Source organism: Thalia democratica, unplaced genomic scaffold, assembly GCF_965202585.1.
Source record: "Thalia democratica unplaced genomic scaffold, ktThaDemo2.hap1.1 HAP1_SCAFFOLD_350, whole genome shotgun sequence".
NCBI lineage: Eukaryota > Metazoa > Chordata > Thaliacea > Salpida > Salpidae > Thalia > Thalia democratica.
Genome location: NW_028139429.1, coordinates 52,282 through 65,983, shown reverse-complemented (window position 1 = coordinate 65,983; position 13,702 = coordinate 52,282). Strand labels below are relative to the sequence as shown.

General features: G+C 24.8%; 1 protein-coding gene across 1 annotated transcript; it reads right to left on the bottom strand.

The window, feature by feature from the left end:
- Positions 1 to 4,942: 4,942 nt before the first annotated feature.
- Positions 4,943 to 12,900, bottom strand: LOC145846207 (uncharacterized). Its single transcript, XM_082953120.1, has 9 exons — positions 12,778 to 12,900; positions 10,770 to 10,848; positions 9,408 to 9,909; positions 9,062 to 9,171; positions 8,410 to 8,527; positions 7,837 to 7,960; positions 6,851 to 6,922; positions 5,628 to 5,740; positions 4,943 to 5,058 (listed from the first exon to the last, which is right to left on the bottom strand). Exons 1-9 carry the CDS (start codon positions 12,888 to 12,890, stop codon positions 4,943 to 4,945), a joined length of 1,347 nt encoding a protein of 448 aa, XP_082809246.1. The 5' UTR covers positions 12,891 to 12,900.
- Positions 12,901 to 13,702: the final 802 nt, after the last annotated feature.

Here is a 13,702-nt window from a genome sequence, read left to right as displayed (position 1 = left end):
TAGCTTAAAAACTTTAAATACCTTGAAAGTCTGAGTCAAATACAAAAGATAGAGAATTAATATTAAATTTTATTTGCATTAAACACAAAATAAACTACAAGAAGCTACACGTTTGTTAAAACAAAAAAAAAAAAAACTTTTTAGTCAACAAAGCTTGATCAATTTTTTTATATAATTTTCTTTCAGTAAACTAAATTTCCTTAAAATGTATTTAAATTTTTTATTTAATTTTTAAACTGTTTCTTTTTTTTTCAATAATTAAAAATTTAAACTTTGTCGGCTTGTTTAAATCAATTAGAGAATCATAATATCCAAAATCCTTTGATACTATTTGATAATTTAAAGAAACATAAATATATAAAACCGTTTTTAATTTTTTCTATCATAATACATTACAATAAAAATAAGCAATAAAGAATTTGTTTTGTATATCTTTTTTTTATTCAGAATTTTTAGTAGTTTGAAATGTAAAACAAGTTTTTGTGTATTTTTTGGTTCATCTAGCCTTTATTTTTTTATTTTTTTATAATTGAAGTAACCCAGCCCTGAAAGTTTTATAGTTTACTAAAATTTCCTTGCAATTAGGCTACAAAAGTAAAAACAAGAATTCTACTTTCCAACTAAAAAAAAAACTTTTAGAAGCTATAAGCTTATTGAAATAGTCTAGTAGTTTGCATTTATAAGTTTTAACTACGGTGTTCGATATGTAACTTTATTGATTAACTCAAAACTACTTTTAAGAAAGTTTTTTTTTTCTACTTTAAAAGATTGTTGATATTAAAGAAAAAAGTTATTCAGGCTTCAAAACATACCAGTATAAAATTTAAACTTACGTACTTATATCTTAATGCAAACAATATTAAACATTAACAAGCGAAAGTTATATTTGTACTCATTATTTTAACTACTAAAAAAAGTACCGATCTACTTATATTTACTTATTTACTATACGTAGTTTACATATTATAAACTGTAATTAATTTCGTTTGTTTAATTTCTTATTCACCCATTGTTCAATTTATTAAAACTAATATAAAATAGCATTGTAGAAAATATTGCTCACATGCCTTACTTAGTTTATTACAACTTTGTAGTTAACTTTTTTCAAAGTAAAGTTCAACCGATTATTTATAAAAAACTGTTGACTTGTGGTATGTTTTGTATTACTTTTATTTATGATTTCTAAAACTTTTTTAAATAATATTTCTAATGAAAAACTGGTTGAAAATAATTGAGTTTTTAAACCTATTTGAAAACTCTGTGATACTTGTTTCGGTTAAAACGTCAGTAACTTGACAAACTTGAATAAACTACTTCAAAGTTTAACTGCTTCAAACCTTCTATCTAAGACTAGTTATAAAAATGAGTTAATACGCTAATTTATCAGGATTAAGTTTTACTAATAATACTTTTTATCTGTGTTTATACGAAAGTAAAGATTTAATTAAAAAATACTTAAACAATTCAAAACTAACTAGAATACTTTAGATTTTTATTGATACCTTAAAAGTTTGCATTGCTAACTAACTAAGTTTTTTTTAATTGGAAAATTTTACTAGAACTGTGTTTAATATACAACTTTTTTGTTAGTAAAGTCTTGAAATTATAAATTTTTTGTATTTAATTTTTCAATTAGTTGTAAAAAATTGTAAAGTTTACTTAGTTCTCGAAGTTTTTAATACTTCATGGAAAAAAAACATGAACGGTTTGTAATAATATTGTAAAAACAACGTATAAAAATATAAAATCTACCTGACATCAGATATCGAACAATAAATTTATTAAAGTAAAAGTTTTAGTTGGTGTTTTGTTTTAACTACATAACAAGTACCAAAATAGGTTTTTCAAAAGACTCAAAGGTTGCACTAAAAAAATAAAAAGTTTTTCAAAAAAACAACTAAATCATTTAAAACGAAGTTTCGACTGTGTACTGCAGGTTTAAAATCGTTGGTTTACTAGTTGCAACTTTACCGAAAACAAGATACAAAATAACTGAAGGTGTCGATTAGAGCACTAGATAAATGCCATACATAAAGGAAAATATAAAACTTTTTGAATTGCTAGTTTTAAAATAATCTCTTGGTTACCAACCGTTTGTTGTAATTGTAATTTACGTTGCTCAATTAGTTTTTTAAGATATTAAACTATAGGTTTTTTTAACACTTGTAATTTTCCTAGCAAAAGTACCATTGAAAACAGTCATTTATCTCATTTTGAGTAATTATAAAACATAAGTTGGAAAAAAATTGTTCAAGAAAAATAGTGATAGCACTTATTTAAAATTATTATACACTTATAGCTCTCGGACAGTGATAAGGATTTAAAAGTACTTTTTTTGAGTTCTGTCACGGTTGATGTATAAAACTAAAGGAAGAAGTGTTGGGTATTTGTTTGAAAATTATGATGATAAAATTAATATCTTTTATTAAAACTATAATTCTTACTTTGTTAAACTAAATATAAAAATTGATAAAGTGTGTTAAAATCAAGTTCTAAAAATTTTGTCTGTTGATTAAAAAAATTTAAATTTTGATATTTTTTGTTATAACATGTATATAATAGACACAAGTAAAAAAATACTTTTTTTTTTTGTAAAAACTTTTTGTTTTGCAGTTCCAATTTTTTAAAAGCTTATTATATACATGGAGAAAGACACATTAAACATAATAGATATTCATTTTATTTTATGATCAAAATCGTTTCACAAAGGTTAAAAAAAGTGTTATATTAAAAATTCATTTTATCTATAAAAGATTTAACTAAATAAATTTTTACGTTCAAAAGCTAGTGAGAATACATTAAAAAATTAGTGGAGAATTTAAAATAGTTTTTTTATTGTAGTTATGTTTTATACTTGTACATATGATTTTATACTATATATTTTATTTAGTCTTAAATCAATATCTAAGAGAGTATGTGAAAAAAATCCCATTAATAGCGTATTCAACTCTATATAAAATTTAATAGATAAAAATATTCTTTTTCTATTTGTTTCAAATTAATTGACAGCAAAACATTTAATAAATTAAGGTTTTAATATACTTCTATTTAATGTCAATATTGTTAGATATACTAAAGTATCAGCCACTTTATTATCCTAGAAAAAAAAACTTGGGCAATAGGTTATTATAATTTGTTAATAAACTAACTTTTTTAACAACAGTAACATTGACATTCTTGAAAGAAAAAGAGAAGATTAAGTACAAATACATATATCTATTGAAGACTTAAAAAATTAAAAGTATAATCTATAAGATATCTACAGAAAAGTTATGAATTAAACCATTTTTCAAACATAAGAACTAATATTTATGTAACTATTTACTCATATAAATCCTTTGCAACGATCAAAATTATTTTTATTATACACTAATTAAAACTGTGTAACAAATAAACAAAATAACAATAATTGTCTGTTTTACACATAGAATATTTTTTATTTTTGTTCCATAAGTTGTAAAAATAATATAAAATAAACTTTTTTATTGTTTTTGTTTCTAAGGAAATGAAAAAAAAGAAAGGAATTAGCTACGAAAAAAACAAACTTATTTTAAAACATGAAGACAAAAATAAAGACTTATTTTGCATAATTGTAAAAATTGAAATTGAGCAAAAACTTTTGTGTAGTGTCTAAAGATTAAATGTATTTTATGAACACTTATAAAAACTTGGTAAAATATTTAAATGTATTAAACTAATATTATAACCAATAGCGGCTATATATATAAATATAGTCTACTAAAACTAAAACAAATATTTTTAAAAACACTTCAAAAACCTAAAGCAATTTTTATAGTACTACATGCTTAAGGAAACAATACTTGTCCACAAAAAAAACCATAAAAAATGGGCCCTTATAAAATTCTAAACTTTTTGTTCAAGCATAAAAACAATGTAAAGTTTAAATAATTTTTTATTAATTCAATTCTAGAACTTTCTAAATTTAAAAATACTGAAAGTAATGACCCATGTTAGTATAAGTAAGATGAAGAGATAACAAATTTCTAACCAATTATAGAAAAATTTAAAACATGAAAATAATTTCTTCTTGAAAACGTAAAAAAACGTTTTTTTTTTCTTTTTAAGATGCTTATTTAATTAATTTTTCAACTATATAAGTCATAGAATTACTTCATACATTCGAAAATGTTTTCGAAATAATCTCAATATTTTCAAATGAAAAAAAGTTCAGTTAAACTTATACCAAACAAATTCAGAAATTCCAAAATTACTACACAAGAAAGTCCTTCTTATTTCTACAATCTCGGATAGGTTACTTTGATTTTTTTAACCTTATTTAAAATTCAGTTAAACATGAACAATAAAATAACTATCTGATAAACAATTAACTAAATAAAAATTTTCTTTACATCTCAGACACGACCAATGGTACATGAAACATTCGAAAAGTTTTCAAAGATGAACACTATTGCGCCACCTAGCTGATAGTTTTTTCCTACATCTCCGACACGCTCCACTGGTAGTAATGTCTCTTCGCCGTACTCCTGTCTTGCTCCATTCTGAAAAACAAACTCATAGATAATTTTTATTAATTTGTCGTATTATAAATTTCATTGAAAAGATAAGCGTCTGTTTAAATTAAAATTGAATTCTTTAGAAAATATCGCATATAATATGAATATAGACAGTAGGCATACATTGATACACTGCAGCTTTTTAATTTGTTTTATTTTAAACTTCACACAAAGAACAAGTACATATATATATATTCATGTGTTTTCTGCAGCATTTCAATTAAATTATTGTATTAGAAAATCTGTTTACTAAAAAGTATTGGTTTAAACTTTTTGCATAGTTTTTATTGTAATTTTCACTCCAAAAACAAATATTTATATGCTTTCTACGGCTTTGAAATTAATATTTTAATTAAACAAATATGTATTCATCACCCCTTTTAACTAAGATATTTGTTATAAACTAATCACCTGAAGAACCTTCCCTCGAAACCGTTACTTCTATCAACCCCATCCCATCTGTACCCGGGCTTGATGTTGAACCTGTTGGGGTGAGGCGACGGGCCCTGGTACTGCGGGTATTCTGTAATATTTAGTTGTTGGTTAGGGGATTTTATTATGTTGATGATACATACTGTACTGATATTTCTTAGTGTTTAGGAATTATTACATAATGTAGATGTATAAATTGTTACAATAATTTTGTACATATTGTTTAATGTTAGGGTGAGGTGATGGGCCCTGATACTGGGGATATTCTGTACAAAGTTGTTGTTGAAATTTATTACTGAACGACAAACAATCATAGATATACACAGTTTGTTATAATATATATATATACTTAATATAATTGTATTTTGTTTGGGTGGGGTTATGGGCCGTGGTACTGCGGGTATTCTGTTGTTGCTTAGGGGAACTTTTTAATTTGGATTAGAATGTATATGTTGTAGTAAAAACCAAACAGTGTGGTTGCTAAATTTTTGGGTAATTTGTTTAAATATGTATAATGGTTATAAGTAATAACTTTAAATGAGTACTTAAGTTTATACCAATTTTTTTTTTTGTGTTCCAACTTTATTTCTAATAAATATAAAAAACATGCATGAAAGAAAGTAATAACTACAAAGTATATTTAACATATTTTCTAATTACCTTTTACCCCACTAGCTTTTTTCTTTTTCTTCATAATGTAAGCGGCCATCGGGTCTTCCTCTTCGAATATTTGCTCTTTTCTCATTTTATCCAGGTCTGCGTCATCATTATATCTGTGTAGTAAAAAGTCAATTTAGAAAAATATTAGCTATATATTCTTTTTAAAGTTTACATTATATTCGTGGTAAATATAAAAACAATTAAAAGCATCATTATACTATAATTTCTCATCATATCTGTATCAAGTATAATTTTATAATTTACAAAAGAGTAAATATAACACACCTTGCCAGTAGTTTAGATTCTTCAGGGTTGCCACTCTTTGAGTCAAAAAATCTTCCCTGAGTGACCAGAAACTTCCCTGAGTAACCTTAAACTTCTCTGAGTTTCCCTGAGTTTTTTTCAAACCCTTTTAACTATTTTTATTTAATAAAAGAATAACTATTTTTATTCTAAGAATATTGAAGAACTTGCCGCAAGGCTTAAAATTTTGAAATAAGCACTTAAAAATGAATAAAATAAACGTTTATGAACAAAATATTGACACTGGATTAACTATATCTCATTCTAGATCTAGAAAAAAAATTCCCTGAGATTTTTCTAAAAATCTTAAAATTTTCCTGAAATTTTTAGAAAAAACCAAAACTGCCCTGAGTTTCCCTGAATTCCCTGAGTGTGTGGCAACACTGTTCTTCGTGCACTAATCACCGTATACAAAATAAATTTCATACTGTACTTATTAATTATCGTTAAAACTTACAAGTAACAACTTATTTGAACAAGTTGACAAACATTCACAATATACTTTTTCTAAGGTTTGGACTTGACAAACATGATAAAATAAAATGAACGTTAATTAAATTTCGTTGTAACTTACAAGCAGCACATATTTTCATAAATATTTGTTGTAACAATCTTATTATAATCACACCTTGCCAGAGGTTTTGATTCTAAGGTTACTCCAATCTTTTTTAGCCTAAATTGTCAAATTTAAGGTCTTTCCAGGTTTCCGAATAAAGTGGCAACCCTGATATTATATCATTATAGTGCCACTATACTAACACCCCAATACTTATATTTAGAGATGTTCACAACAAGGAGTTATCTACGTAAAATGATTTAATATTTTTATATACATTGTTACACAATTTACTACCGTTACCTATTCAATGCACCTACGTTGTTACACAAGCTCTAAGTCAAAATAACTTTAACAAACACACCTTGCTAATGGTTTTGATTCTTCATGCACAAGTGCGGCGATGTCTGCATTTCTCCTTTCCGTGTTCTTCAACCTGTGCAAGGAAAATAAACATTAAAAAACATATTTTTTGATCAACTCGGAGCAAAACATTTCTAACAAATACAAATTTAGAATGTAGGGATTCGCATGTATCACAACTTTTATCGTTATAATAAAAACTAAAGCAAATGAAATATATTAAATCGAAAATCTGAGCTGGGAAAGAAAAAGCAATGGTTTTTGCAAAAGCTTTCAAAAACAGAAGTAAAAGTAAATATTATGTAATTAGGTGAAAATAAAAAAAACTATTTTTAGAAAAACTAGCTAACAAAAGTCCTTTAGCTTATAAGTTGTTTTGATAACTTTTATTTCCTAAAAAGCAATTATAGTTATTTGTGTTAACTAAAAAAGATTGCTTAATATACCATTATCATTTTACTAGTTTACAAATTTATTATACTTGAAAACACAATTTTTCGCCACCGAAACCTGGTTGTAAACGCAATATTTAATTTGCGCATTATTATCTAAAAAGCAATTGCGAAACAGCAAACCACCAATTCGCCATCTCCTCAAATAATATGCAGAAGTACAAAGTATTTCCATCTTATACTTACTTATTAAAACAAAATAAAAATATTATACATAACAAACACAACCCACCCTTTACCCTATCTGGAATATTTTTTCTTTGAATATACATAAGTTTAATTTAAGAAAAATAGTTGAACAGGTGTTTCTGTGTTCATTTCACTTAGCAAGAGTTTTATTTATTAAAAAGCAAAAACGAGGATAATATTTTAATATAAACAAACAAAACCCACCCTTTTCTCATAAAATACAATACAAAATAAATAAATGTAAATAAACTTAAATTAAACATTGTTTGTTTAAAAACATTTAAACCCACAGTTAAGGTGAGCCACTCAATTTCATTAATACAGATTAAAATTACATAGAACCCACCCTTTTCCCCATCTGGAATACTTTTCCTCCTTTTTCTTTCTCTTCTCTTCTTTCTCCTTCCTGATCCTGTCTTCCTCCGTCGTGTCTCTCACCTTGCCAGTACCTTTCTCCCTTCGCGTCGTCTCTGAAGATTATTGGAATATTTTATTGAAACTAAACAATTCATACATATTCAAACAATAAGTATTTTCTCTTTTGCGTTGTTTCTGTTAACAATAATTTCAAGCTTTTTTTTCAACTTTTAAACCAGAACGAAAAGTACTTTAAGATTAAAAATTAATAAAATTTTTAAACCTTGCTTATTTTAAAATTTTAAGAAACAAAAAAAAAACTGGTATTTTTGAACAGTTCAGCCCAATGTTGCAAACTGGATTTTTTTATTACTAATATAAATATTAAAATGGTGTCTTTAAATTTTTCTGCCAAATGTTGAAAATTAAACACATACTACAAATTAGTATTTTAAGTTGTTTTACAACAAATTTATACAAACTAGTTTTTTTTTTAAACGGTTCAGCTAAATTTTGCAAATTAGACATTTTTCTAATAATGAAACAATTAAATTAAACAAACTAGTATTTTTGAATTGTTCTGCAAGATGCTGCAAATTTGACATTTTTCTTCCCTTCGGTTTTTCTTTTCTGTTTTGAGCTGCAGTTACCAGTCCTGCGCTTCTTCCGTCGTCCATTTTCTATTATTAAATAAGATGAAATATAATAATATATAAATAATAAAAAGATTAAAAATAAATAATCTACAAGACAGAATAATTTGTTAGAAAGATAAGTTGGAAGACAAAATAAGTCAACTGAAATATATACATATATATATATCTGTAAGATAGAGAAAAAAAATACATTGTTAAATCTGCACTTCTATTATAGTCCATTCAATACCAAGTAAAAATTCAAACATGAAACTCCATATAGATAAATAAATCGTGATGGTTAAATAACAAACGAACACTTTCATCATCTATGAGTGAATGTTGTAAAATATTACAGAATTTTATAAAAACAAGCATTTGAAAACAATCAAAATTTAAAATTTTAGATTAAATATACATTCCTGCGAATGAATGCTTTTCCAATTATTATATTAAAAAAATATTTGTAGTCAAGGATTTCAATAACTTTAAAAATTTGCAACACATCAAAATTTAACACTCAACGATTATAAAAGTTGAATTTTATTTTCGATACAAAAAAAAACTTAAAACACTAACCGTGCTCTTTTTGGTTCTCGCATCATCAAGATCAGATCCGTCACTGTCGTCTCCATGGTTACTTTTACTTGGTCGCTTGGCAACGTCAAGGTCCGAGTCCGAATCCCCACCTTGAAAAAAAACATGGTTAAATTTTAAAGCATTCTAATAGGATCAAAATTTATTCTGCACCCCTAAACTATAACAACATCAAGTAATTGAGATTTTAAAATCAGATTTGTGTATCTTACGATTTTGAAAATTCATTGTAAAAGTTGTTCAACAGCTTTTACATAATACCTCCTTATCTTAAGTCTCCAAATTAAATAACAAAAAAAAATTAAAGTTATCAAACAAAATTATTCACCTTGATTTCCTCTCCTTACATCCATGTCACTGTCTCCATCAGAAGAGTTTTGTCGTTTGCCATTTCTCCTCGGGGGAGACACGTCACTATTGGAATCATGGCGTCTCTTTTTCCTTCTCGGTGGAGAATTGTCATCAGAAGAGTCTTGCCTCTTCCTGCGCGGAGGAGAATTGTCTACGTCTGAATCTGAGTCTTGTCTTTTTCTTCTTGGAGGAGATCTGTCACCATCTGAATCGCTATCATGTCTTTTTCTTCTTGGTGGACTTTTGTCACCGTCTGAGTCTGAATCATGTCTTTTTCTACGCACAGGAGATTTGTCACCTTCAGAGTCACTATCATGTCTACTTCTTCTAACAGGAGAATTGTCATCTGAGTTGGAGTCTAATCTCTCCCTAGGAGCAGGAGAATTGTCATCTTCACCAAATTTTTTCCACAAATTTCTGTCCTCATAAGGGTCTTTCTTTTTTTCTTTCTCGTATATTTGCGGTTTTTCGTTTTGTGGCTGAAAAGTAAGAAGTAAATGGTAATAAAATTTATTTTAAACAACTGACCTTTTAGATTCTATTTAACTTTTAAGATTTACTTTATATGGTATTATGTAAACATTAAAATGAATTAAGTAATTGTTTGCTGTGCAACTTATTTCTATACTTTAAGATACCAGATTATATAAATGTGTTACAAGCTTTGAACATATGAATTGTAAATGTAATACTTTCTCATTTAAACTTGCTAAGATCATTTCAAAAGTTTAAATTTTTGTAAATAAGTATAAAAATTTCAATTTACCAAAATATTAAATTGTTAAGTATAAATCCTCTGCAAGAAATCCAAAAAGATCATTAAAAATGGAACGATTTGCTTTATTAATAAAGTAACATAACCTTATACAACTAACTTGGACAGTATCTTAAGTTTAGCTTAACAATATATTTATGGGAACCATTATTTAATATATTATAGTTAACAATGTTTACTTTAATCAAAAAAAATAGTAGTTTATATTTGTTTATTATTATAAAAATCAACCTTACTAAAAAATAATACATTTTATAAAAGCAAACCAAATAGTAAATTACCATTATTAATCCTTTTTAATATCTAAATAAAACCAACCATTAAGTTATTGTAACTATTTATAAATAAAACTAACTAGTAATATATTATTGATATCATTTTTTTAATATTAAACAAAACTTACTGATAATTTATTGTTAACTATTTATAAATAAAACTCACAAGTAATTTATTATTAATATTATATTTAATATCTAAGTGAAATCTACTACTAAATTATTGTTATTATTTATAAACAAAACAAACCAGTAAATGTTAATAATTTAATATTAAAATAAAACTAACTAATAATTTATTGTTTATTATATCATCTTCATCTGAGTTGTGTCCCCAATCTGCATCTTCATCTATTATTTTGATGTTGCTGAAAAAAAATTAAATAAACTTTCATTTATTCATCTATATTGATGTTGTTAAAAACAAAAACTTTGGTTTTGCTTAGAAATTAAAATGAACAATTTTGGTGTTGCTGAAAAATTAATTAGAATGCTACGATGTTGATAAAACTAAAATTTAAGAAGAATATTACATTAAGGCCACATGGAGAAAAAGTATTCTTTACAAAAAAATTAATAGATTAAGATAGAAGTACTAACTATAAAAATATTTTCTTTGATACAGGGTTACTGAAGATTAAAAAAAATTTTTTTTTAGGTTTTCTGAATTTGTTTTTGAAAGTCAAGTGCATTTTAAATATAACTATGTTTAAGATGAAATACTGTGAAAATAAATATTGAACAAATACTTGAATGCTACTTTAATTGTGTTTTATAATAAATTAAATTAAAAATAGCAAAAAAACTATTGTACATGATAATGTTTCATATCTGTTCTAATTTTAGTTATTTTACATGTAAAAAGTGTTAAAAATTCCAGTTTTTTTTTTCAATTTTTGTAAAATAACAGGTTTTTCAAGGATTTCAAGTTTTTTGGCAACCCTATAAAAAAAACCACCGTAACAACACACTTAAACAAAATAATTAAATACAAAACGGTGTTTTCAACGAAATTTAATTAATAATTAAACTTTAAACAAATACACTAGCCTTTAAGTTTTTATTACTTCACACTAAAAATTAGCTAAATTTATAACACTTTTTTATTAAAAAATAAGTTTGGGTATTGAAAGATTGCATATAATATAGTTTATGATAAAAAGCCTGAAGAGTCTAAAATATTTTTAACAAATTTGACATAGGCTCTTATTTAAAAGCTTTGAGTAGTATATTATAAGATACTTTTTACAAAACAAAAAATTCTCAAAAAATCATGACACAATATGTTTTACAAAAAAACTAATACAACCAAGTTAAAAGTTTTCAAGGCCAGTTTTCTTGGAAACTTGAAACATTTATCATCTTTATATATAAGCATTTTAACTTAAGTTTTAGATAACGTCTTTTTTGATATTACAAACAACTCGTAGGAAGCAAGTTTTTAAAAAAATTACCTAAAAACCTATGAACAAATTTTAATTTTTTTTTCAATACAAAAAAAAAATAATGCCAAACAAAAAAATCAGTCTTCTACAAAATGTTTAAAATTTATCTAACATTTCTCTGGAAAGATTTTAAAGCAATTGCTCAAAAAAAGGTTGGGATAGATTTTTAGTGAAACAGTCTATTTTTGCCTTTTTAATTTTCTCCTCCCATAAATAACTTATAGAACTCTCTAATTTAAATTGTGTATATCTCAAACGTTATTTTTAATTCCAAAAAGTAGTAAGTGGTAGCTTTATTAATTATGTAAAAAATAAGACCAAATTTCAAAATAGTGTTTTACCTTTCTAAACCCTTAAAGTTTCATTTATAAGCTAATTTAATTTTTGTAAAATAAAAGTTGTACTTTCCCTTGGCCTTGAATTGTAAGCAAAAACTTAATAAAAAATCATTACTACCAATGATTACTAAAATAGTAACAACAGTAAACAACATTGAAAAACTTTAGTTCATAAACTAAATTCAAAACTATTTATCAATTTATTATTAAAGTTAAACATCAAAGTTTTCAGTAAAAAACTTAAAAACCTTCAAAACATGTTTTTATTTCTATTAAATAAAGTAACTTTTTTATTTTATTTGTAAGTAGTGTTATACCCTTTTGACTTATTTTTTAATATTTAAATTTACTGAAATATTTAAAAATATACAACTACTTACTTTAATTTAACTTTTTTATTCTTTGGAGCTTGCTTAAGTTTTATTATTTAAAGAATATAGTATAAGAGGATTTAATAAAATCTACATATTATGTTATATGTATAACTAATGATCAAAAATACTTTAATATTTACTTTATTTTAGCTATGTTTGCCTTCTTTTTTTTCTTCTTCTTTTTTTCTTTGACACCACCTTCACTGGGGCTCAAATATTTCTTTAAATACTCTTGCATGGACTTCTTACTCATGTTTTTATAATTTAAATATTTTATTGAGTTGTTAAACTGTAAAAAATATATTTGATATTTCTTACACATTGTTATCATTTTATTAAAGTGATCAATTAGAAAAAAATATTAATTTGATAATCAAGTAAGAAGTGGTTCAACTATTTTAAATCTAAAGTACTTTATGTATTGATAATGAGACATTCTACTAACATTTTATTTCTAAAACTTCTATTATAAAGCTTTTTATTGCTTTTAGTATGTGAGATCACTTTAAGTGAAAAACTGTTTAGCATTTCAAAGTATCTGTTTTAACATTGAGTAAAACTCCTAATAGTAATAAAATACTAGTAATTACAAACTTCAACTTTTTCTATACTAAAGCCTAATTTAAAAATTGTTCATGAAGTATATTTTATTTTATGAAAATAAATAACTGGAGTAAATAATTTTTTGTACAAAAATTAAAATTTTAACAATTGTTTGCACTTATTAATAAAAAAACTTGAAAACCTTTTAATGCAAGATATTAGTTTGATGTATAAAAACTCACCAACACATTAAAATTAATGTTTTTTATTGTTTAGGCCAGCGTTACCACTCTTTGTCAAAAAAACTATCTAGAATCAGTTTTTTCAATAAAATTGTTTATAAAATAACAATATATTGAAATTAAATCTCATTGAAAGTCTAAAATATTTTCTGAGATTATTAAAAAACCTAAAGCAATCGTGAGTCAGCTCAAGTTTAAAAATAAATTTCAAAATATCTAGAGTTATCCTGAGACTTTCATAAACTTCAAAATATCTTGGGTTGTAACAACCTTGTTGATA